Source organism: Vulpes vulpes, chromosome 13 (assembly GCF_048418805.1).
Source record: "Vulpes vulpes isolate BD-2025 chromosome 13, VulVul3, whole genome shotgun sequence".
NCBI classification, from domain to species: domain Eukaryota; kingdom Metazoa; phylum Chordata; class Mammalia; order Carnivora; family Canidae; genus Vulpes; species Vulpes vulpes.
In genome coordinates, this window is record NC_132792.1 from 27,114,554 (window position 1) to 27,140,962 (window position 26,409).

A 26,409-nucleotide genomic window follows, 5' to 3' on the forward strand; every position below is an offset into this window, starting at 1 on the left:
ATTTCTCTCTAAAATCATCACTACCACCACCACTAACAACAGCAAGAAAACCCAACAAGGACAAAAAAATAATAAGCCCTAGAGGCTTAAAATGTTTAAATATTACTGCTTAAAATTAATAGAGTAAGGTATTTATATTTTTTTATCATGCTGTATTTAAAATAATTTACCTAGGTTGGTTGTATATCTCAGAGTCCTCTGCAAAATTATCTTAGACCATGTTTTATAAAAAGCTAACATTCAGTCTTTTCATATGTTGGTCATAAAGTATTTGGAGATATGATTAAAATTTTTATCATAAGTATTTTATGACCTGGGACCTTAGTAATGGGAAATGCTAACATATTACCTTACCAGATAAAATAACCTCATTTGCTTTTGATGTTTTAATTCATTTTAGTTTTAGCTTGTCAGAAAAAATTCATAGATACTCTGCTTAAAATACCGCTTATTGTATCATAGTCTCTAAAAGTTTAAGTAGTGGAACTCCAATCCAGACATCTGGTTATCAGAAGAAAAGAAATGGCTATCAGGTTCATATCATTAAGCCACTGGGACAATGGGTATTAATCATTACCCAGAGAGTAGGTGTATGGCTCTTTCAATTCATAGGAGGAAGAAACTCTAGTAAGAATGTTTTAAAATTAAATATAATAACTGATGACATCATAATAAATGATAGAAGAGGTGCCGCATACTTATTGTTTTCCCTGTAGATCCATTGTTCGCCATTCTCCATGAGTTTACACTATGGGAAGCACAAGAAGAGAGGCAAGAAGGAATGTGAAATGGGCCACTTATTACTGACTCTCTCCCTGTGAGTAAGTAGGGGTCCTCAGTGTGCTCCTGTATTTCTCAACCAACAGGCACATCCCCATTTAACTTGCTTGTCTGGCTGGTGTAAATGCCAAATGGGTCATAAATAATGACAGCAAATTAATGTAACCAAGTCTGTTAATGATGTCAAACTCATCTGGTATTCCAAATATGGTATCTTGACTGGAACAAATGAGTAAGTCAACAATCCCTGGACCGAGTGTACAGCCACTGACCTAGCAAATGTTTCCTCACCCCATTTCAATCAACAAAGATAATCAAAAGGGTCTGTCTTCACTGGCAGAGTTGATGGTATACTTTTACTGTCCTGTTCCAGTCAACTATGTCAACTTTTCTATTCTCTGTTGTAATATTGTCTGGAGGTTCCTTGAGCAGCAGAACATCATGCTAGTCCATACATTTATTCACAACTCCTCACATGCCCATTTTGGGTGTGTTATTTGTTTCCTGCCTGGTTACAGAATATATATTGTGCCTTTTTCCATGTTCCAAACAATTAGTGACAACTTAAAAAGATGATGAAAACCAAAAACCATATTTAAGTTAGTGGCTTGAACTATTATATTTCACTTACCAAAAGAGTCTGAGAGAACCACATCCTTTTCAAGCAGAGTTACTGGAGAAGGTTTGTTGAATGCCAAACGGTGGAAGCTGACTGTAGTGTCACAGACAGCCCCAGGGAACCCAATGCTCCACTCAGCTTCCTGACTACAGTGAGAAGGGTCCAGCAATGAGCTGTGTGGAATGACGGTGTGTCCTCTGTGACCTAGGATATGGACATAAACTACATGTTTCCTATATCATGTAAGAAAACTAAAAAATAAAACAAAACCCTGAACTGTCTACAACATATAGCTACTGTGACCCATAGTACACATAACAAAATCTAAAGGTTCTGGTACTTTTTTTTTTTTTTTTTTTTTTTTGCAGGGGCAAGAGGACCTCATGCAGAGGCTTTGCAGTGGGCTCTCTAGTCAGGGAGCTTATTGTAGATAAAGCTGAAACACAGGATCTGAAGCACCCAGAGAGCCAAATAGGGGATGGGAAGTAGGATAAGTAACTTGCTCAAGGACACACAAAAGGATTCAAATCCAGGCAGTCTGACCATTGAGTCCATACTCTTCCATACTCTTAGCCAATGGACTGCCAACTAATACTAAATATCTAAGCTGAATTAGATAAACTGATAAAAGTTACACAAAGTTTTTTATAGTAGAACCATCCAAATGTTCTCCTTCTTAAAGCCATGATTAGGGGCAGGGGGTGGCAGTATGGGGTAACTGGGTGTTGGGCAAAAGCAGGGAATGTGATGTAATGAGCATTGGGTGTTATATACAATTGATGAATCACTGAACTCTACCTCTGAAACTAATAATATGCTATATGTTAACTAACTGAATTTAAATTTTAAAAAATTCCTCAATGTTTTAAAAAAAAGCCTCAATAGGAGACAAAGGTCAAAAATTATAGTTGAGAACTTAGTCTGTCTGATTATTGAGATGAATCTTCTTGCATCTTACAAAGTTTTTCAAAAGTAAACTGTCAATATCTGTATTTACTTCTCAATTATCTCAAAGTACTATGTGGAATCACACACATGATCCTTGCTATCTTATTTAGATAAGTCTTATCATTAAAAATGTGTAAAGATACTAAATTCTGGAAATTATGAGTATTTTTATGAGTATTTACAGAAAACGTAGCATATTCCAAACTTGAAATGGTAAAAAAGTTTAGCATTGTACTAACAAATTATGTTGAATTTTGTACTACGGTTAACATATTCCTTGAACTAATTTCAAATTCAGAATTTAGATTGGAAAGAAAAGGGTTAACAGCAAGCCTGTAACTTATTCTTTTCCCTTATTTTAGTAGGATATATCCAGTCTGCCTACATTGCTTATGTAAATAAACCTGGAATATATACATTTATGGGGCATGACTGGCTTGGATAAGCATGTAAATAGTTTCTTATCTGTATAATTAACTGAATATACAATGAAAAAGTTCTAAAACAGAAATGATTTCTTTTTGTAGTCAATGTATCCATAAATATTGCTCAAAATTTGCTCTTAATTCCAAACCAAAGTGCAAAGACAAGACAAAGGATATTTGGGGAGGCTACATTTGACAATTTAGGTCTCTTCCAGAAAAGAATGTCTCATCTCTGCCTAGTGTTGACCTGTGTCCTTAAATCATTTGCGAAGTCTGGTGCTGGATAAGACCTGTGATTCATGTGAGTCTGCTTTGATGGTTCAACTCTCTGTGTTCACACAAATATATGTGCAATATATCTTATCAGAAATGGGACATAATGTTTACCTGTAAGTGAGCCATCAACATCAACCAGAACCACTTCATGTTCCCATCGAAAACCAGCCTTGTTTGGTGTGTGAAAATACTGGATGTCGACAAATTTTGCACTCCAGCCTCCACACCTTTCATTACAAACTCCAGTGATGGACGTCACTCCCAAAGCTACGCAGTTGGGACGGTCAAAGTTCATAAAGTGTACAGAAGATACAGTCAAGCCTTCACTGAACGGGAGAACCAGGCCTTTCCTTGTGCAAAATGCAGACCCCATTCCCAGTTCATCGAGATGACCAACTATTTTGGCATTTTTAATCACTGCTCCATTGGTTTCACCCCATCCTCCAACATAAGGAGCAAGAATCCTCTTGGTCTCAATTCCAGCCTCAAAGTTATTTACCATCACAAAGTTATGGAACTGAAGGGCACCTCCATTGACCCATTCAGCTCCTTTTTCACAATTCCAAGTAGTAAGTGAATTAAATATTGCAGGCACTGGCACTGTAGAAGTACAAGATCCTGTTTGCATGGGGAAATATTCTTCAAATATCCACAGTCCAAACCAACCTTGCGAATGAACAGTGTTGTTAAAGAATTCTCCAAGAGGAACTCTTTTTTGGCAAATGTTTCGGTCATAAGATGGCCCATCAGGGTGGTTGTTCATTCGGTACCAAAAGCCAAAATGAGTGCCACCAGCAGCTGCATTGTGTCGTATGGTGTTGTTTGGGTTGGTTACCCAAAATGCAGCTGGGGTCACATCATCATTTAGAAGACTAGTACTTTGCTGCACAAATACTGCCAAGTTATATTGCAAAATATTGCCATGTTCAATACCGTCTTCTATAAAAAATGCTCCACCCTTGATATCATATATAATATTCCGCTCAACCAGCAGGTGATGTGTGTTATGGATAGTAACAGCTCTGTTATAGGTCTGGTGAATTGCACAGCCTTTTACATAAGATTTAAACTGTAAATCTCCAAGCAGGTGCCAATGTATTGGATATCGCCCCAACCGGAATGCCTGGCCAGCATGGAATATCTGTCAAGCCCAGAAATCATAGCTATTTAGTGCACACACAGACTCATAATTTGCCTGGCTTACATTTTCTTGTTTCAAACGAATCTCCAACTTTATAATAATTATTATTAATACACTTATATCTCCCATATTGTTCATGTTTATGAATCAAAAATGTTATGTGACCTTCAGCCCACATTGTTTTATTCTATATATAATAGCCCATACTTGTTACCAAATGAATGGATGAACAAAAGCCATCTTTGAATCTTCTGCTTTTTGCCTCAGTCTATTACTAGACTTCCATGTTTAGCAAAATAAAACCTCTCAAAAACTTATTTTTCTCTTTCACTTTGATTCTTATATAATAATAAGACATTTTTGAATGTTTGCCATGTGCCAGATATTGTGCTGTGTCATATATGCATGATCACAGTCATTACCACAATCCTATGAAGTAGCCAGGTGTCAATTTCATTATATAGATGAAGAAATTGAAGTTTACAAAGGCTAAATATCTTGTTCATGGTTATAAAACTCCATTTAAACCCAAGGTGGTCCGATTCTACACTTGGTGCTATTATTTACCACTGTGCTGTGCTTTTTTTTCAATAGGTCTATGACCTAGTATTTAATACAGAGGATGCCAGTGTGTGAGAGTGTGTGTAATATGATCCCATAAGGTTAAGAAATAAAATGTTAGGGTACCTATTTATTTTCATTCTTCATCTAAACATTAAAATTTAACTATTACTAATCATTAATACACAGATTGACCCTGGCAACCTCACTCAGTCCCGTATCTCCATATGTCACATATGTGTAACAAATTTTAGGAGTTAGGAAGTTTCATAAAATACAGATGTTGACTCTATCACCCTCAATTATGTTATTTGCAACTTAGGTGATCCCGTGTAATGTATTTATGGAGTTTACTAACCCTTACTTTCTCTCCTATAGCCTCTCCTTCCTTTCTTCCCATCCTTCCTTCCTTCCTCCCTTTTGCTGAATACTTGACAAAAAACTATGCTAAACTCTGACTATATGGATTGAATATAAGTAAGATACAGAGGGGCTCCAAATGTCTTGGGGATAATTTGCATATTTATGCATTTATTTGTATATTGGTTCGATTAACAATCAGTTGAGAACCTGTCATATGCCAAACACTGTTTCAGCCACATGAGAATCAGCAGAAAACCAGAAAGACAACATCTTGGAACTAATTGAGTTTATGTTCTAGAGGGAGAGATGGATAATAGATAAACGTCAGGATTTATGAGTGAATAAAGGAAAACCGGTTTGGGCAGTTATTTCAAATAGAGGGTGAGGAAAGGCCTCTCTTGAGAGAAAACCTTTGAGATGACACCTGACTTGAAATGAATGTGAACTATACAAGCATTTGGTAGAGAATTTCAAGCATAATGAAGAGCAAGTGCAAAGAACCTGACACAGAAATATGCCTGATGTGGTCCGTTAATACAAGGAGGGTAAAATCATAAAAGATAAAGTCAGAGGCCATCTGGGGAACAGATCATGTGGGTCCTATGGAAAGGACTTGGGCTTTTTGTTTTAGGTGTAATATGAAGCCATTCAACAGAGTGCAGCAAGATCTGATTCATAATTTAAAGTTTTTATTTGGCTTTGGTGTGGAGATTCTCTTGGAAAAAGAGTGGATGCAGGATGATCAGTTAGGAGAAAATCATAGTCATCTAGGTTAGAGGGGACGGTGACTTGGGTGAGGGATTGGGTGGCAGTGGTGGAGACAGTGGATGCAGGTCATTGTATCTTGTGGGTAGCGTGGTTAGAGCTTGCTGATGAATTTGATGTAAGGTGTGAGAAAAACTGAGAAACAAAATTTTGCCTTGATTAAATGGGTGAATTACTGGGTGTATCAAATTTGCCTGTTTCCTCATCTGTCTCCTCTACTAGATTATAAGCACCATACAACAAACAGCAGGAGTTCAGCGCTTTTTTATTGTATGCATAACCTTCGACAAACCATTGTGAGTTAACAATGATGCCTCTTACCTCTACATATTCTATTCTTCCAATTACCATGTTAGCACTAGGTATGGGAGCATGAAACATAATGCAGCCTCCAAACTGGTCACTTCCTGTTTCTTCTCCAAACTTTCCTTGGAAGCATGTCTGTGTCGTAAATTCACCTTTAAAAATATTTTTTAAGACATCATAAAGAAAAACTATGGCAAAATCTTTTAATTATATTAAGATTTTCATCCATACCTAATTGTATCTTTTTAGTCATATATAATTTTAACCTCATCCTGGGATATAATTATTTGCATTCACATCATTTCCTTCTCTAGATAGTAAGAAAGTTAAGTACCTTGTCTCGTTCACCTTTGCATTCCCTAAAGTACTTATTACAGAATTTTTCTTTTTTTCCTTTTTTTTTTTTTAGAATTTTTCAAAGATACAACTATATACATATTTAAATGGTTGAATGAATGCTGACGAGGACATTTTGTCTTATTATCTCTGAAGCTTTGCCCCACGATTTGGGGATTACCATAATGCAATCTTATATTTGTGTAGCACTAGAATATACATTTTGTCACTTAAGTCCTAAAACTATAATAACTGGGTGGAACAGGAAATATTCTTAGTTAGGTTTCATGAACTGGAATCAGAATGTAAATTGTTAGAGACTGAATCCAGAGAGCTTTGTCTCATATATCCCATTGAAGGAAAGGCTATATTTAAGCTTTTGTTAGTATTTAACTTCATATCTGATTGTAATGATATTAGTTATTACATAAAATTATCTATCTACCTACTACCTACCTACCTATCTACATACACACATGCACACACACACATAGGCACACATATAAGAACTGTGGAAAGTTAAGCATAGCCATGGAATCAGTTCTGTGTAATGACACCTGGGTGGAAGAGACACATGTCACTTCAGGACCAAAGTAATTAACTCCTGTTGCTTGACTCACCAGCCATGACATTACTTCTGTCCAAGAGATCATAGAGGCCTATGCTGAAGTGAAGCCTCCATCAGCCTACATCCTAGAATCGTTACAATGAGCATATTGGACACATGCAGCATGAATGAGAAATAAATCTTTCTCATTTTAAATCCCTGCCATTTAGGGCTTATTTATAACTAGAGCATAACCTAGCCTGGCAATTTTCACTGGGGGTGATTTTGCTCCCGCAGAACACACTTTTGCAATGTCTGGAAACAATTTAAGTTGACACACTCTGGCTGCTGAAATTACCAGTGTCAAATCCATCAGGACATGCTGGTATTTTGTTACTCCACTCCACATGATCAGATCCTCTTATTAAAATATTTCTTGTAAGAATTCCAACTTCTGCTCTTGCTTCAAACAAGGTTCCATCAGGGAGTGTGACAGTGGTTCCTAAGTGTGTGTAATTCAGTGGATTAGTTAGCAATATGTTTGTGCCATCAGCAGATACAGATGCAATAGTCCTCTTTTCATTCTCTTGTTGACTGTGTCTGTAAAAAATTTAACAAAAAAAAAAACTTTCAAAGTTAATATAAATCAACATAATCTTATTTTGATGCATTTGTCTTATGGTCTCTGAACACTTCATCTGTAAAATAGGAAATTTTTGAATGTCACACAATATTCCAAAGAGGAATTTGAAGATTGTCTTTAACTCTTAGGGTAACTGAATAAATTTTACAAACGCATTTCGAATAAATATTCTCCACATGCTACAGTTGTTCAGAGAATGGTACTAATTCCTATAAGGTATTTAAAAGAACTATTCATGGGGATCCCTGGATGGCTGAGTGGTTTAGCACCTGCCTTTGGCCCAGGGCGCAATCCTGGAGTCCCAGGATCGAGTCCCACGTCGGGTTCCTGGTATGGAGCCTGCTTCTCCCTCCTCCTGTGTCTCTGCCTCTCTCTCTCTCTCTCTGTGTCTATCATAAATAAATAAATAAATAAATCTTTTTTTTTTTAAAGAAATATTCATTTATAATTTTGAAGATCACACTCAATGTTTCTCAACTGAGGATGATTATAACCCCCATGAAACATTTGGCAATGCCTGGATACATTTTTGGTGGTCACAAATCAGAGGGTGCTACTGGCATCTTGTGGGGTGCAACTAAGGATATTTCTAAACATCCTGTAATACACAGGACAGCCCCACACAGAAAGGCTTATCAGGTCCAAAGTGCCAGCAGCACTCAGATTGAGAAACCCATTCAGAGGGAGGCCGTTGGAGGTTCCTGAGTCAGGAAAAGAAATGACCAAGGTGAAATTTAGGAGGTCTTATTTCTACCACTTCGTCAATACACCTCCAGATCCAGTCCAGCCATAGCCAAAGGGCTTGTCAATTCTACCATACTCATGTATTTTGTCATTCAGCAAATATTTGCTGAATGTCCCACCTGTCTTCTAGGCACAGAGCTAGGGATGCCAAGTAGAAAGTGCCCCTGACTTTCAGGAGACATGTGTCAGTGCCTGCTGGTATATTATCTACTAAAGTATGGTTGGTGCAGTTAACAGGGGTAAGCTTAGGGGAGTTATTTCTGTGCCTTCCTGACATTCCCTTTTGACTCTGTCTCTTAACAAATCTATTTTCTCTCTTTAAATACCAATTCAAATGACTATGTCACATTGTCAGGTAAAAAGTTACCTCTCTCAACTTTTCCTAGCCTTTCTTCTGGATTCCCAGTACATTCTGTCTGACACCCTGTCAGTGTGCCCTGTTCCCACACTGCGGTCCCATCAAGTCGGCTACTGCCATCCTGTGTCCTTTCCGCTACCTGGCTGCTCCTCCAGGTAAGGCACCTAGAGATTAAGTCATTTGTATGCTGAGCACTTCGTACAGTACCTGTCACAACTCAGGAACAGTGTTTGATTGATTCAACAAATTAATGCAGAATGAATTCGTGAGGGGGAGAAAATAGAGGAATGTAGTCCAGATAGGGAGCTGATGTCTAAATTCCAGGTGTCTAAATTAAACTGAGAGCACGGAAAGACAATGGAAGAGACATTACAAGGGCAGAACCCAAAGGACTTGGTGATGTGCAGGAAACGAAGGACGCTGGTAGTAAGAAAGTCACTGGGAGGTTTTGGGAAGATCAAAATTAGACTGCAAGGGTTTAAGGGGAAAAAATGGTTAACAAAAATCCAATGAAAAAAATGAGTATAATATTTAGGCAATTTAATAATTTTTTTTAAAAGACAGATGGGGGCACCTGGGTGGCACAGTCAGTTAAGTGTCTGACTCTTGATTTTGGCTCAGGTTGTGATCTCAAGGTTGTGAGACTGAACCCCAAATCAGGCTTCACACTTAGCACAGAGTCTGCCTCTGACTCTCTCTCCCTCTCCCTTTGCCCCTCCCCACCCTCAGCTCTCTCTCTCTCTCTCTCTCTGTAAAAAATAATCTCTTTTTAAAAAATTAAAAAATTAAAAGATAAAATGGAAGTGTCTAGAAAACAGGAGAATCAGGTTGTTTTTCATGATAGTGAGTGGATGCAGAAATCCACAACCCCAAAAAGACCCAGGAAAGGAACTGTAGGGAAAGGAAGCCAGGGGGAATTGAGGGCATATCAATAGTACAAGATCCCACAGGTGGTATGGAAAAGGCTCGTCTCTCCCAAATTCTCTTGGATTTGGATGATACAGAGATTTCTTTAGAGAAGGTTCTGCAAAGTATTTTTTTATGTTCTGTACACCTAAATACACTTTTGATTCCTTTGTAATATCTATTTTTTTAAATATCTAACATTTATACAGTATTTACTTTCAGCCAGTTACACTCTAAGTAGTTATGCATACTAACTCGTCTAATTCTTACAGTAATTCTGAAATAGACACTAATAGCATTCCAGTTTTACTGAAGCACAAAGAGACGAAACCTTATAGCTACAGCACTCGTAAGTGATATTGTTGAGAGGTGGACCCAGGCTGACTAATTTTAGAAGCAGTATTCTCAACCACTTGCTTTACAAATTCTCAAATACAACTTACAAATGAAATAGTGAACAGTGGATTAAACTTGGTGGGAAATTTCTTAATTTTGGTTTCTTAAAACTAAATATTGCTCAGCTAAATTACAAACTTAGCCTTTAATTTCATATAGAAGAGCTATAAATGAGAACTTCCTATTTTATTACTAAGCCCTGTCATCTTGCTGCTTTTTATTTTGCCATTATGTAATTAAAATTTCTTTCAAAGGCAGAAATAAAAGGGCACTTATAAAGCCAAGTATATATTTAATTCTTTCTAACATCTACAAGTCTATTTTTAACTTGGAAAATGGCAAACTCAAAATGCCATCTTGAATTTTAATTCTAAATTGAGTCATGACCTTAACATAATTTAGCTGTTTCTTATCATAAATTACTATTTGTTACCTGTTATGCATAACCATATCCAATTTTGCTATTACCCATAATTTGAACAATAAAGCAAAAAAAATAAAGCTCTTCTTGCTCCCTTTCCCTACCAATATTCTCGGTGTAGCTATATTACTTTTGCTCCTTTTATTTCTTGTTTGTTAATACATATGATTAAGCACAAATTAAAGGTCATAAACTGTTTCAATTGTAAAATGTCAGACATATAAAAGGTCATATTAATCATCACTCATTCTATAATAATTCTTCTCTTTGATCCAATCATTACTAACAATCCTGCTCCATGGGAACCACTGCCAAGACTGTAAGATATGAAAGAGTTTGCTGGCTGCTTTCAACCATGTTCTTTGGCAACCCCAAATAAAGCAGTTCATTTACATTTTTTGCATTCATTAATGTATTTAGCTAAGCTCTAAGTCAGAGGTTTCTAAATGACTTTTGACAATGCTTTTTTCAAGCAAAATCTTACATGAGAATCTAACTGTGAAAAGCAACTAAAGTATTTCATTAGTATACATTCTATAAACTCAAATTACTTTTCCTTATTGCAAATTAATCAGTGAAAACACACTGGTGTTCAACCCAGTGTTAACATTTGGCAAATACATACTTGGCTGTTCATATTTCTTTATTAGAGCTTTCAAACTTTGATCAAATAGTTGTGGACCTTCTGAATCATCCCTCTTTTACATAGTTTAAAAAAAAATCTCTGTTCTAAATTAAAATTATCATACACAGAAGACATCATACCTGTGACCTGTGCTTGCAATTACAATCTTATCTCCTGGTTTCCAAGTTACTGCTTCTTGTAAAATCAAAGTTCTTTCCCCTGCCTTTGCAGTATGAGCCAGATGAGTCCAGATCACAGAAACAGGCAGACCTGGAGCCAACATATAAACTAAGTATTTCTAAAGATTCATTTTCTTGCATAGTGAGAGTTTTATGCATTTTAAATATTTGCCTGGATTGAATAAATTTGGGGAAGGTTCATTAGATGTTAGATTTTATACCTTTCTCAAAAAAGAAAAAGAAATATTTAGAATACTTGCTTTATAAAACTAACAGGTTTATGATAACATGTGTAGGTCTAGAAAACTAAAAAACATCTGCCTGATACACTCTACTTAAAACATTCTTCTTTATAGGAACACAATATAAACATGGTGTGATACTATTGTTAAAACAGGTAGAAGCCTATGATCTTTGCCATTGTTGATAGAAATCACTTAAATTGATAATCTAGAGACAAATGAAATGTGTAAATTGCTGAAAATTATATTAGGATATTTATTTAGCACAATGCAGGATGATAGTTCTCATCATAATAGGAATGTTTATACGTTCTAAATTTATAAAAGAAACAGATTATTGCAATATAGAAGGTTTTAATATAAAAAGGACTCACACCATGCTTCCTTTAAATAAGTAACACTGATACTTCAAACATGACCATAATCATTTTTATATGCTGATAAATTTCCAGAATATAGTTATGTAAAACTATAACTATAAATGTATATTTTAGAAAGAGCCTATTTTTTTAATTTTTTTTTTTTTTTTTTTTTTATTTATGATAGTCACACAGAGAGAGAGAGAGGCAGAGACACAGGCGGAGGGAGAAGCAGGCTCCATGCACCGGGAGCCCGATGTGGGATTCGATCCCGGGTCTCCAAGATCGCGCCCTGGGCCAAAGGCAGGCGCCAAACCGCTGCGCCACCCAGGGATCCCCAGAAAGAGCCTATTTTAAAATACAAATATAAGAAGTTATAGTCCTCTGCTTCCAGACTTAATGCCTTTTTATACAGATAAATGAATGCAGTAAACAATCACTATGTACAGTGGTAAGCGCAAAAATACGCAAAAGGTGTTATGGGAACAAATGGAAAGGAATAAGCAGAAGAGTGTAGAGAAGACCCAGAAGGTTTTTTGCTAGAAGTAACCCTGGTTGCGAGTCTTGGTAGTATGAGGGACTAACAGGCTTTGGATAAAGAGGGGATACATAAAGACAGGAGGAATCTGGCAAGTTTTCATTTAGAAAGAATTATTAGGAGAATTATCTCTGGTTTTCTGGCTAGTATCTCCTAGGCCAATTCCCTGAACCCTTTTGGCTGCCCTACCATGCAGATCCAGGATTCCCTCTCGGACAGCCAGAGTTTTGGCGCCATATACTGGGAGCTCAGGAGATCGCAGGTGTCCATGCAAAGTAATGACTGCCCTGTGTTGAAAGGGGGATGCTTCTGTCCCAATCTGCAAGTGATTTCACAAGCATCATTCAAAAAGTTAAAACTCAATATCCACAACTCTAACCCCGCAGAAGTCATCCTTTCCTTTGAGAAACTAATTGTTCATTCCTCAGTTCCTTTCTTATGAAAGATAAACCTTTAATTTTCTAGTCAGCCAAGTATACTATGTCAGATCTTTGGAAAGAATACTGAATGACTTTAGCCATCTCTCCGAATTATTTTTTTTCTGTTCTATTTAAAATTCTGCTCTATTATAATACACTATTATCTTTCCATTAAAAGCACAAGAATACTCTGGAAAACGTTTCCCCCAGAAAAAGGATTTTAGACCAATAATAGAGACCTGTGTAAAGATAAACCTATGAGAGTTTGTTATAATTAACTATCCATTTTACACATAATATTTTATAAAGAAATAGAGTTTAGTGATGATTATATATTAGGTTCTCTTACATACCTGAAGAATGCCTCCGTCTGTAATTAGAATATTTTCTGCCTGCAGTTCAATATCAGCTTCATCAAATATTAGAGTTCCACCTATGAACCACACAATTTTGAAATACAACACAAGGAAACTTATTATTCAATGCTATTTATTTAATTGGACTTAAAAATTTATTAAAATTAATTAAATTAGAAATTAATTAAAATTAAATCTGCTATCATTATGCATTTCACTTAACTTCAGCTATTAGGCAACATAAAATATAAAAACTTCAGAGAAGTCCCAGGAGTTGATAGAAAATGAAGTCCCTAGGCAGATTGTTTTGATCATTGTTAGTTTCAGTGCGTTTAAAGAGTGCCCCTAAAATGAATTAAACTTCCATAAACACAAAGCCTCAAAATATAAATCAAGAACCAAAACAATTAAAATTAAAGAAAAGTATTTTTTTATAGAAATCATTATAATGCTGACATTACCAACAAACCATGAGAAACTCCTAACTCTGTGAAACAAAGGATTGCAGAAGGGGAGGAGAGTGGGGAGATGAGGTAACTGGGCACAAGGAAGGCACTAAGGAGGGCACCTGATAGAATGAGCACCGGGTGTTGTACTATATGTTAGCAAACTGAATTTAAATAAAATATTAAAAAAATACTGCTGACATCACCTCTGAACTTTTATCTCCTAATTTCCACTAGTAACACCTATGGCCTGATTGGCATTATTAAAGAATGTGCTAAGATATATTTTTATGAGACTGATGTAAATGTGTGAACAGTAAAATTCTACTTATCCAAAGGTCCAATAGTTAATAACTTCAAATAAATGAAACACTGCTAGTATCACAGAAGTTAAAACCAAAACAAAATATAAAGGTCTTTGAGCAGCTAAAACCATTATGACAAGGTTTATACATGAAAGCCCAAAGCATTTTACTCTTGCCAATCTATCTCTAACATGCAATTGTAACAGTTCTACTTAGTTAGTCTTCTATAGTAATAACAGAACATCAAGAAGCAGAGAGAACCCCAACTACAATGAAAGCAGGCTCAAAGGCAAAGGTGAGAATCACAACTGGCAGCCAATGGGAGCCGGGGAGTCATTTAGTATACAATTTAGCAAATCTCTATAATTTTATAACCCCTGGTACTCACTATGCCAGTTTTTTTCTAAATGTGATATTCCTTTCACTGTTGTGATCCACCACAAGTGCATAAGCATATGTGCATACTCATACATACATTATTAAAACAAAAGTTTCCTAAAACAACATATAACTTTAAATGATGCTTACCCATAAGAATGCAAAACATTCTGATATGTTCTATCCTATTTCATTAAAAGATTTTGGTTATGATACACTAAATATCTGCATACCACATCAGATTCTAATGCTCCATTTAAAGAACACAGTACTCCACCTTGCATTAAAAACATCATACCACTATGGATGTTCATAATCATGAGTTTTAATTAAATTTACTTCACAAAAATATACCATAGATAGAATCTAATAAGCAGACTTTCAGAAATTTACCCTGAATAAGCAACATTTTCAGAATAGGTGTATTTTGATCCAGCAAAACTGTCTGTCCTTTTGTAATAACAACTAAAGACCCTTCCTCTGGGGGAGATTTTCCTCCCCATGAGAAGTTGGAGGACCAAGCATCAACATACAGGAAGTCAGGATCATCCTGTAATAAAACAGGAAAGACTTTTAAATTGAGAGTTATCAGAATTCTTCATTCAATTTCTCAAAAAAGAAGAAATCTAAACCAGTAAACATTTCCATTAATAGTAAAGTATAATCTACTTTATGTTATAGCTGCCTATTGGTTTATTTCACAATAATAATAAAGTAAAAAATTAATTACCAATTATCTTGGAATCCAGATTAAATAAAAACTTGAAATCATAAAATATTAGTAATAAGCAACAAAAATATGTTAACTTTAAATTTAGTATGGTTACATCTCAGTTATTTTTCGGAGACATTAACAAAGTAAAAAGTCCATTACCGATTACTTCATATCCCATAATGCCTTTCTATTTTTTATTTTTTTCCCTATTTTTTGTTGCTATGATTACCACATTCAATGGCACTTTTACCAGTTTGGCCTTGCCAAGGCTTCTGATGTTGACATGCACTGGAGCCCACCCTGAAGGGCTATGGGCACTTGTCATACAGATGATATACGTCTTGTTGGAATACTCAACATCACATTTGGCTTCAGCTATGGTGATGAGAACATCTTGCACATTTTCACTGTATAGAAAAAAGGGAAGAAATACCGTTGTTTTTTCTCAAATTTCTAGTTCCCACTGTCAAACCCTATAACTGATATGCATTATTGCAAAAATAATGATCTTACTCTCTGATCCATCAAAGTGCAGATTGACACTTTGTTCAGTAGTAAAACTTCAAAATATTTGTTGAGAAAAAAGTAAACAAAGGGATTAAGCAGCCAGGAAATAAAACTGTACAAATTAGCAGGCCTTCCAGTGTTGGAAGAAAACTGTCTGGGTTCAATTTATTGAGAGATTCTTTGTTAGTCTTAGTGACTAGCTGTTTAGTACAGCTAATTTTTTAAGAGACTTTCAGGGATCCCTTTGTTTAGTGATATTTTCACCACATTCAAAGCCTTTAGAATTTAATATCCACGTTAAAATGCAAGTCCAAGGTCTTGAGAAATTATGTACTTGAGGAATTAAAATGGTCTTTTATGATTTAGATGAGCTGAGGTTTTGAAGTCAGCCTTATCCACTTGAAGAATGATGACAGTGCAGTACATAAATTTGAGCCAAATAATGAATATGTTTAGGAAGAAGGAATCTGGCCAGCTACAATGAATGGATATGATGTATGAAGACATGTTTCATTGACCCAGTGAAGCAGATCATGGTTGGTGATGAGATGGTGAGGGAAGCATAACAAGATGTGATTTATTCTTAGGATCTGACTAGCATTTGGGGCAAATTATTTAACCTCTCTAATTTCAGTCTCCTAACCATAAAATGGGATAAAAATATCTAAGAGGGTAAGGCAGGAAGTTTCCATGGGGTAGGAAGTGCCTAACATGAAGTACTAGATAAATGTTAGCTATTAGTACTATGATGTGCCTCACACATGACTTCTGAGCAGATGGGTACACATTACATGACTATATTTGAGCACCGGTCTTGCATATGAGAAGGCAGGAGTAATGGCGTGAGCTTGCATCTATTTGCTGATGTATGTGTATGTGAAGACAGTACCTGAAGCCTGATCCCATGATTGTAAGTCTGGTGCCCCCTGCTGTACTGCCTCTCTTCGGATATATTTCGGAGATGAGTGGTGTCAGTGACATAGTATATGTAAAAGGAGTCGTGGAATGTGACAAATCCTTCCCATTGACCACACTCACTTCACACGTTTGCTCAGGTCCTCTGCCTAGGAGAAAAGGACTGAATTGAGAATAGTTGGGCCATCAGGGCTTTATTCATTTCCAAAACCCCCAAATACTTTCAATAACATCTTCCTTTTCCTGAAATCACTTCCAATATACACAGGCTATATGTCAAGTAATAAGGATCTCTAGCAATAGCCAAAAACATCACAAAGTTCATGCACATTATCAAAGGGGAAAAAAACCCTTAGATCCTTCCTTGGAGCCTCATACTGTGGACAATTTTGCAAACCTCCCTGTGTAGGGTTCCAGCCTATAGGATACAACATTGCGAATCAGAGCAGGAAAGGAGGAACTGCTAAGGCATGCATGCTGGTGACAGCTGGAAGCAAGGTAAGAGACAGAAATATCACAGACACCCAACACAAAAGTACAAAGAAGCAGAGCTGGCGTTAAGACAACCCAAAAGCCTTGACAAATCTTGGCAGCACTGTTGCATTTTTTTTTTTTTAAATCAGCATATAAACTGATGTTGAAAGTATAAATAAGCTGATTCATAAAAATATTATATTTTCTTCAATATTCTTCAAGAAGCCAGAAAAGAGGGGCACCTGGGTGGCTCAGTTGGTTAAGCATCTTCCTTCAGCTCAAGTCATGATCCCAGGGTCCTGGGATCGAGCCCCAACCCAAGTCCCACATCTGGCTCCCTGCTCAGCAGCAAATCTGCTTCTCTCTCTCCCCCTCCCCACTCATGCCAGATATTTAAACTTCACAATAACTAAAGAATTAGGGTTAATAATATCTCCATTTAATAAATGGACAAACTGAAACAGAGTTTAGTTATTTAGCTGATGTTGCACAGTAAGTGGTAAAATGAGATTTGGGGGCTCCTGAGAGCCCTGGATTTTAACCACTAAATGAAAATAAGTAAGAGTAATAATAACAGCAGCAAATCACATATCATGTCTCAGATATCACTCCATCCTCTTTATATACATTAAGTTATTAAACATTACAAAATCCTATAAAGTAAGTGAAGATGATTATTCTCACTATACAGGGGAGGAAACACTGAGGCTTGGAGAAGTTAAAAAACCCATCCAACGGCACAGCTTGGGTCTGAATTTTGGCAATGCATTACCAGGGTCTGCACTCATAACCGTTACGCTATCCTATCTTTAATGGAAACTAAGAGTTCAGTAGAAATTAAAAATGTGTTCTCCATTTGGCATGCTCCATTTATGGAGATAAACTAAAAAAACACAATTTATTATAAATAATTCAACCTAACCCAAATGTTATGAATCTTGAAAGACATATAAACCTAGAAACAAAGTTCTAAAGAAATTGTTTAAAATCAAGATGGTCATCAAGGTGATTCAATTGCTCCCCAAAACAAAAACCTGGAAGAAGAAATTTAGACTCTGATTGCTTTAACATTAATCATTTCTCAAAAACTGCGATTCTTTTTTTCTGACTACTCACCATCATTGTGTGGAATTTTACATAATAGTGTTGTACAATCAGATTTCAGCCTGTCAATTGCGCATTCTGAGCCACACACTAATATAATTGAGGTTTCTGGATTAAACCCAGTGCCTGTCACAGTCATGGTCTGACCACCACCGAAACTCCCTAGTGAAGACATACAAAAGGGAAAAACAGCTAATGAAAAGAAAAAACTCCTCTCTGTATATATTTTAAAACCTGAATTGGAAGTAAGTTACACTAAATGAAACAATTCTTAAAATTGAAGTTACATATTACATTATACTTTATTATATTATATTATACTATGTTATATTATGCTATATTAATGCAACAGAATCTCTTTTGATTATAGGATTCTAAAACTTTTACTGAATAAATGTTCCATCCAATCATTTATTTAAACTACTTCTAGGCAGGCACCTGGATGGCTAGTTGATTAAGCAGCTGCCTATGACCCAGGTCATGATCCTGGGGTCCTGGGATCGAGGCCCACATCAGGCTCCCTGCTCAGTGGGGAGTCTGCTTCTATCTGTGTCTCTCCCCTCACTCATTCTCCCCCTCTCTTGCTTTGTCTCTCTTTCCCTCTTTCAAATAAATAAATAAATAAAATCTTTAAAAAATAAACTACTTCTAGAAACTAAAATTTAAGAGAGATGTCAAAAAGAATTTCAGATTAGTCAAAACATGAATGTAAAATTACTATTTAATTAGGACCACATCGGTTATACTTTCTTAAGGTGTTTAACCATTAAAATAATTTTCAAATTAAAAAATACTTAAGTATTCATAATTAGAGACTGTGATGTCTAAACATGATTTTATAAAAAAAATTTCACATATAATCTGGACATTTTAAGTAGGATTAAATTTGAAGTTAATTATATAACAAAGAGAAATATAGGCAATAAGTGAATATTTAGAGATGCTTAACTGAGAGATGTACATGCTTATGTGATACATAAAAATATTTTTAATGTGTTATAGGAACTACAAGTTTTAGCAGTGTTTAAAGAATTTTTTTTCTAAATAAGTGTTTACTGAAACAAGAAAAATATTTGTAGGTTTCTGCAAATTCATGACTACCTTGGCTCGGATGAATATTCTGAATAGTAAGTGGGTACTCAAATACAACTGTGGACACAGCAAAGCCTTTTGTCTTACGATGCATCATAACAGGAAAAGTGCCACCAGCATGATCTCCAACGATGCATTGCAATACACTATCATTGACCATGGTTACATTACATGGAGTGTTGTCTATCTTTACTGAAATTTCCAAGATATCAATTCCAAAGTTAGATCCAATGATTTGAATTTTGGTTCCTGGTGGACCTTAAAAAAAAAAAAAGCAAACAATATATCTAAATTCTAGTAATTTTACATGCATTTAAAGATAAACCTGGGGATCCCTGGGTGGCTCAGCAGTTTAGCTCCTGCCTTCGGCCCAGGGCGTAATACTGGGGACCTGGGTTAGAATCCCACATCAGGCTCCCTGCATGGAGCCTGTTTCCCCTTCTGCCTGTGTCTCTGCCTCTCTCTCTTTCTCTCTGTGTTTCTCATAAATAAATAAATAAAATATTAAAGAAAAACCTAATTACTTCCATAAACAAGATGATATCTGGTATTTTAAAGCTAATATAAATATTAACAAAACACAAACTTTGGCTATACCATATGTTACAATCTATAGTCTACTTACTATAAGTTATCTCACCATTCATTATTTTCCAGCCCTTTGGTCTGTTCCCCTGCATTGTTATTCTATTGCTATTGTTAATGATAATTCAGGTCAGTGGAGATGAGGTTAAAAAGAGAAGAGAGATTTAGAATCAGGAAGTATGAATGTTTGAGCAGGGGTGGTGGACTGGAGTATATTTTAGGGAAGGGGCTTACTATTTTTTTTTTTTTTTTAGTCTTTCCCGATATTGACAACTCTTTTGAGGATGATTTTTCTTAATTTAAATATTTTTGATATATATTGATAAATAGATTATGATAGGTAAATAATTAGATGTAAGATAGTAGAGCATTTTCTCATGTGCGTGTTGGCCATGTCTATGTCTTGCTCTGTGAGATTTCTGTATTTTGCCCATTTCATGATTGGATTGTTTGTTTCTTTGGTGTTGAGTTAAATAAGTTCTTTATAGATCTTGGATCTATTCTTAGCTTAGAAAAATGAGTTATGCTAAATCACCAACTAAATCTTATTTATAATATTTTTTCCATCTGAATGAGCCAATTATCTCCTCAAAAAAATTCTTTTGAGTCAATAAGTTACTATTAACTGTAGTTTCATGGAAATAAGAGATACAGAAAAACTCTCAATGTTTAGTAACCTACTTCTGAATTTAAACAGCTGTTTCCCATGCCATATCAACATTAATGACATTAATTATTAATTTTAAATCATAGATATCCATCTATTTCTTCCTCATCTTGAAATATAGGTCAAATTAATGGATTTTGTTTCAAAATAGAAGTTGGAATTTGACTAAAAATTCTATCCCAAGAATGTGTAAAAAAATAATCACAAAATTGAAACTACACTGAACTCAAATCCCATTTATTTATTGTGTTTAGTGGATTGTCTAAGAACACATTATTATTCCAATTAGACACTAATAAATATTGCTGGCAATACTGTATCGAGACAAACAAGAAAAGGAAGGTATTGGAATACCTGTATTTGGAACAAGTTCTCTGAGAAGCAGAGTATCTTCCAAGGCATACGTAAATGACAGAGGTGGGTAAGCAACTTCATTAACAAAGATCTTCACACTGACCCTTCCAGCTGTTCCTGCTGGGGTACAGCAGTAGACTTCACTAGAGTTGACAGAAATAATTTCACAAGGTTCATACCCAACAGTGACTGTGGTGTTGCCTGGGTCGAAGCCATTTCCTGTGATCATCAAAGTAGTTCCCCCAGCAATGCTGCCAGAGGTTGGTGTGACAGATGCTATGGCAGGGCTGTTAACAGTAAGGTTTCCCAGAGCCAAGCCTTTACTTCCTACCACAACACCAAGAGAATGAAGTCCAGCTGGGAGAGGACCCACAAGAACAGTGACATTATTTTCATTAACGTCCATAGCTCTGAACTGTTGGTTTCCAATGAACACAGCAATGTCCTCCAAGATAGTGCCAAAACCTTCTCCTTCAATAAGAACTTCTACAGGTCCTTTGATAAAGTTTGGAAAGACTCTTGTTACAAAAGCAGTAATGCTTTCTAAGTATGAAAAGCTGCAATTTCCCTGACACTGGGCAGGCACACCATGGATTAGAAGATCCACTTTCACAAGCTGTTGGGGAGCAGGAGATGTTTCACATTCAATGGCTGTATAATTTACTGATAGAACTTTACAGGGAAAATGACCCATGAAGACTTCTACACCTGCAGGAGAAGCTGCAAATCCAGAGCCTCTTATAGTCACTCTTGTCATTCCTGTAGTTGATCCTGCATTTGGCAACACCATGTTGATGTTTGGCAAAAGCACAAATCGCCTATCAAATTCACTAGACAGTGTATTGAGAGCAGTGCCCAGGTTGTAGACAGTTACTGTGACAATTTCCCTGATGCCAACATTCATTGAGTTTTGAGGGTCAATATGACATCTAATGGTATTGTCACTACTTTCTTCTACAATACAGGGGTAGCTACCAATTGTAACCTAAAAGTAAGATGAACATGGAAACAAGTCAATATATTACTTAGTGGGAACTTAAATTTTCTATTAACAACTAAATTTTAAAAATTTAATCTCATGCAAACTTATTTATTCATAAAATTAATTTGGGGGGCTGACTAAAGCATCTCTCAGATTAATCTTAAAACTAAATTATAACCATACATGAATTTTCATAGCTATATTATTCATAACAGTCAAAACATTGAAAACAATCTAAATGCCCATGATTGGTAAATGGATGAATACAATGTATATACTATATAATGGAATATTATTTAGCCATAAAAAGAAGTGAAGTACTGATAAACATGGAAAATGTGGATGAACCTTGAAAATACTATGTTTGGTGAATAAAACTGGTCACAAATGACCACATGTATTATTCTATTTATGAGAAAGATCCGGAATAGGCAAATCCATAAAGATGGAGGTAAATTAGGGCTGGGAGGATTGAGAAAATTGGGTGTCTAAGGGTTAGGAATTCCTTTCTGAGGTAATAAAATGTTCTAAAATTGAGTGTGGTGGTGGGACACCTGGGTGGCTCAGTGGTTGAGCATCAGCCTTCGGCTCACGGCATGATCCCAAGTCCCAGGATTGAATCCCACATTGGGTTCCCTGAGGGGAGCCTGTTTCTCCCTCTCTCTGTAGCTCTGCCTCTCTCTGTGTGTCTGTCATGACTAAATAAATAAAATCTTTAAAAAAAATTAAGTGTGGTGATTGAATATCACAAAATTCAACTCTGTGAATATACTAAAAGCTATTGAATTATGTGCCTTAAATGCATGAATCCTACAGTATATAAATTATATTATAATAAAGCTGTTAGAAATTAAATTATGAGGTTATGGATGAAACATTTTCCTTTTATTGAGTATATGGTAGTAAGAAGGAGATCTTTACATTCTTACCTTATTAGCACATGTGAGATTACTGAAGCCACGTCCTGTAATTGTTATCAATTCGTTTTGTGTTCCAGCAGATGGACTAATGTTGTTTATAAATGGTGAAAAACAACTTGAAAGCTCAAAGACCAACCTGTCTGAATTTTTAACCCTGGTATTGTTCGGGCCACACAAGGGTTCTGTTGCTAGGCATCCTGCCACAGAGCTCCCCAAGTGCAAATCCACAGGTCCTTTAGGCAAAAGAACTGCCTGTAAGTCATGGATAATATTCTAAAACAAGAACTGTTTTCAGACTGAATTACTCTTTATTTTAATGGTGGTGGTTTATATGCCATTAAAAATTTTTTTTTGGTTTTATTTTAATTACAAGAGGTACTCAGGCAGTACAAAGTTAAATTAAAGACCTAGACAAAGGTGGCATAGTGAAGAATGAAGAGTGAATATAAAATTGTTTTTCAATTTGTCTAAGGCCAAGTCCTATGGGGACAACAAAACAATAACATCATCTCACATTTTGATATATCTTGGGGCACACTTCTTCATGCTACATCTCATTTGAGGCACAGAAGAATTCTGGGAGAACGGCAGGGCAATATTAACATGGGCCTCATTTTACAGAATAAATTTCAGACTCAGAACTGTCCAGATCTAAGCAAGGTTATGCGGCTGGTCAGAGACAGAAAGAGGGTAATCTGCTTCCTACTCCAAAAAGGTCACATATACCCTATGTCACTGGAGTAACTGGGTTTCCATCTTTAACCCTCTTACCCTGAGCATATGTGGCTTCAGTGCTACCTACAAACAGGTGCAGAGGAATGTGCCTGGTTTCAGCTGGTAAAACATTAATGACTCCTTGAAGAAAAATGGAGCGAGCCTCATCAACATATCCACTGCTATAATAATGGATTCCAGGTGAAGTAAATTGGTAAGAAAATGAACCTGCCATAAAATAAGATTGTACATAATAAATACAAGCAATTAATGCACCCTCCAAAAGAAATTTCAAGTGATCATTCACACATGCAGATGACAGGATTCTTATTTTTCATGCACGTGATATTTCAACAGTAAGTAGTAAAGAAATGACTCACTAGTTATAAAAGAACTATCTTCTATAATGAAATACATTCCAGAAGACAAGATCCAGCATTAATTTTTCTAGACAACCAGGTCAAGTCTGGCATAACTTACCACATTTTAAAGAAAAATTCAACATGCAGTGAAAAATGAACAATACTTTGTATTCATGAGAAGTTGAAACTGCTACATATGTATAGAACAAGACATACAGTCTAAAAGGCACGCTTTACACTGAATTGTTCTAGGAGAAATAATGATTTGCTGATTCCAATCAACAGAAGTTCATTTACTCGCGACCTGGTCAGTATGATTAAAACGCTCCAATTTTCTTTATACTTTGCTTATTTAAGATTTTTTTTAATCAGCTGATTATTCCAGAATGAATAAAGATGTTTCTGAATCAGAACTCATCTCTGACATATAAAATACCTTGCTTACATTCATTTATAATATTTTTATAAATTTGCAATATTTTTACTACAGCAATAAGTGTCAACTAAATTATTTGTGTATTCACATATATTTATGCAAAAGTATCTTAAATCTAAACAATATATTTTTAATATATCTAGGAAAAAGAAGCGTGACACAAAAATGCAACAAAGTTGAAACATACCTGATGCAGATTTTTCTCTGCCATTTGTAAATCCTTTGCCATCATAAATTACACTTCCAGGACTGGATACAGAGAAAACCTTATATCCTATTCCCCTAAGAAATGGATGTGCTTGCCAATGCCATATCACTGTGTCTCCCACAGATACATTTAAGACTGATGGTGACCAGCCATAACCTAATCCATGTACTGGTAGCAAGAATGGAGGCATATTTAAGGAAAAAAAAGTAAAAATTCTCAATTATCTTTGAAAGTATTGTATTTAAAAAATTTTATGTGCATAATTTAAACATGTAACAAAAATAAACAGAAATAATGGAAAGAAAGAAAATAGAAGCTAAGGGAAAAAAATAAACCACACAGGACACCTGAATAGCTCAGTCAGTTAAGTGTCTGCCTTCAGCTCAGGTCATAATCCTGGGGTCCTGGGATCGAGCCCCATATGCTGAGCAGGGAGTCTTTCTCTCCCTCTCTCTCTGCATGCACACGCACTTGCTCGCTTTTTCTCTCTCTCTCAAATAAATAAATAAATAGGTGAATATTTTTTTAAAAATTAAAAAAAATATTTTCTCTCTCCTTCTACCCCCTGCTCATGTTCTCTTTATAATAAATAAAACCTTAAAAAAAACTACACACCTCCAAAACTGATGATCAAGAGATAATTTGAAAAAAAATCAAAAAATCAGAAAGTCAATAAACAAGATGTTCAGAAATATCACATGGAATATTTTTTAAAGTTATGATCAGGGATGCCTGGATGGCTCGATGGTTGAGCAACTGCCTTTGGCTCAGGGCATGATCCTGGTGTCCCAGGATCGAGTCCTACAACAGACTTCCTGCATAGAGCCTGCTTCTCCTTCTGCCTATGTCTCTGCCTCTTTCTCTCTGTGTCTTTCATGAATAAATAAATAATATATTTTTTTTAAAAAAAATTTTATTTATTCATTCATGAGAGACACACAGAGAGAGAGAGGCAGAAACACAGGCAAAGAGAGAAGCAAGCTCCATGCAGGGAGCCTGACGTGCGACTCGATCCTGGGTCTCCAGGACCATGCCCTGGGCTGAAGGCAGGCACCAAACCGCCGGGCCACCTGGGCTGCCCAAATAAATAAAATATTAAAAAAAATAAAGTTATGATCAATTCTTTAAACATAAGAATTTTCTCAGGCATTGAGATATGCAAAAATCTATATAATTTCAACTTGAATATTTATTTAGAAACCCCATGGCCAATAACAAATCATCATAACTCATGAGGTTCTGTACTGCAGTAAAACTTAATAGCAATTCCTCAACTTGCCAATTGCAGTCTATCCTTATAGACTCAAGTCCACCACTGATTCATTCTATATTTTGCTCCCTATGTCAAGGCAGTAAATTAGGGACAAACTATTGACAAATTATGGAGAGAAACAGCAATACTTTTTTGTCTGAATACTTTGAAGTATTAAATAAATAAAAATCAAATCAATTTCAGAATGAAGTGCTCCCATTATTTACAATTTGTAAATGTTGGCCAATACCTGAATCTTCTCCAGTGTTGGTAATCCTGAATGTACTCCCTGTTGAATGAAGAATACATTTTATGACATTTTCTGATGATGAAGTCACATCACAATGGAAGGACCCTAGAAACAAAAAAGATGGGGGAAAATGCATTTTCTCAAATACTTTTTGTAAAATATAGAGATTTAGTATAATTAGTGAATAGTTAAGGCCCTCGAAAAGCTCCACACTATTTTGCAGAATCTTTGATACTTTTCTGATAGTTATATTGTTTGAGTACTGATTATTTTTAGAACAGAGACCTTCACTTTTTAAAGTCTTTTATACACATTAAACATAAAATATTTACTTACTGAAATCAAAATCAGTTATTCAATTTCTCTTTACTACCTTAACCAATCATCTTTTATATGCTAATAGCAAATTAAAGTTTCCACGATTGAGAGTGTTTGTGTAATAACTCACCTATAAGCACATCTTTTCAAGTGAAAAAGATGATAACACCCT

At 35.7% G+C, this 26,409-nt stretch overlaps 1 protein-coding gene across 1 annotated transcript in view; it reads right to left on the reverse strand.

Annotated features, from left to right (window-relative positions):
- Window positions 1–26,409, reverse strand: part of PKHD1L1 (PKHD1 like 1) — a 151,598-nt gene that overhangs the window by 63,482 nt on the left and 61,707 nt on the right. Inside the window, exons 34-50 of the mRNA XM_025993358.2 lie at window positions 25,920–26,024; window positions 24,397–24,585; window positions 23,469–23,639; window positions 22,707–22,930; window positions 20,796–21,780; window positions 19,199–19,447; window positions 18,110–18,259; window positions 16,494–16,668; window positions 15,348–15,504; window positions 14,776–14,932; window positions 13,251–13,330; window positions 12,668–12,797; window positions 11,301–11,430; window positions 7,426–7,667; window positions 6,200–6,336; window positions 3,160–4,189; window positions 1,412–1,603 (exon numbers count right to left, since the gene is read on the reverse strand). Coding sequence (XP_025849143.2) covers window positions 1,412–1,603; window positions 3,160–4,189; window positions 6,200–6,336; window positions 7,426–7,667; window positions 11,301–11,430; window positions 12,668–12,797; window positions 13,251–13,330; window positions 14,776–14,932; window positions 15,348–15,504; window positions 16,494–16,668; window positions 18,110–18,259; window positions 19,199–19,447; window positions 20,796–21,780; window positions 22,707–22,930; window positions 23,469–23,639; window positions 24,397–24,585; window positions 25,920–26,024 — 4,503 coding nt within the window. The remainder of the gene's footprint in view (window positions 1–1,411; window positions 1,604–3,159; window positions 4,190–6,199; window positions 6,337–7,425; window positions 7,668–11,300; window positions 11,431–12,667; window positions 12,798–13,250; window positions 13,331–14,775; window positions 14,933–15,347; window positions 15,505–16,493; window positions 16,669–18,109; window positions 18,260–19,198; window positions 19,448–20,795; window positions 21,781–22,706; window positions 22,931–23,468; window positions 23,640–24,396; window positions 24,586–25,919; window positions 26,025–26,409) is intronic.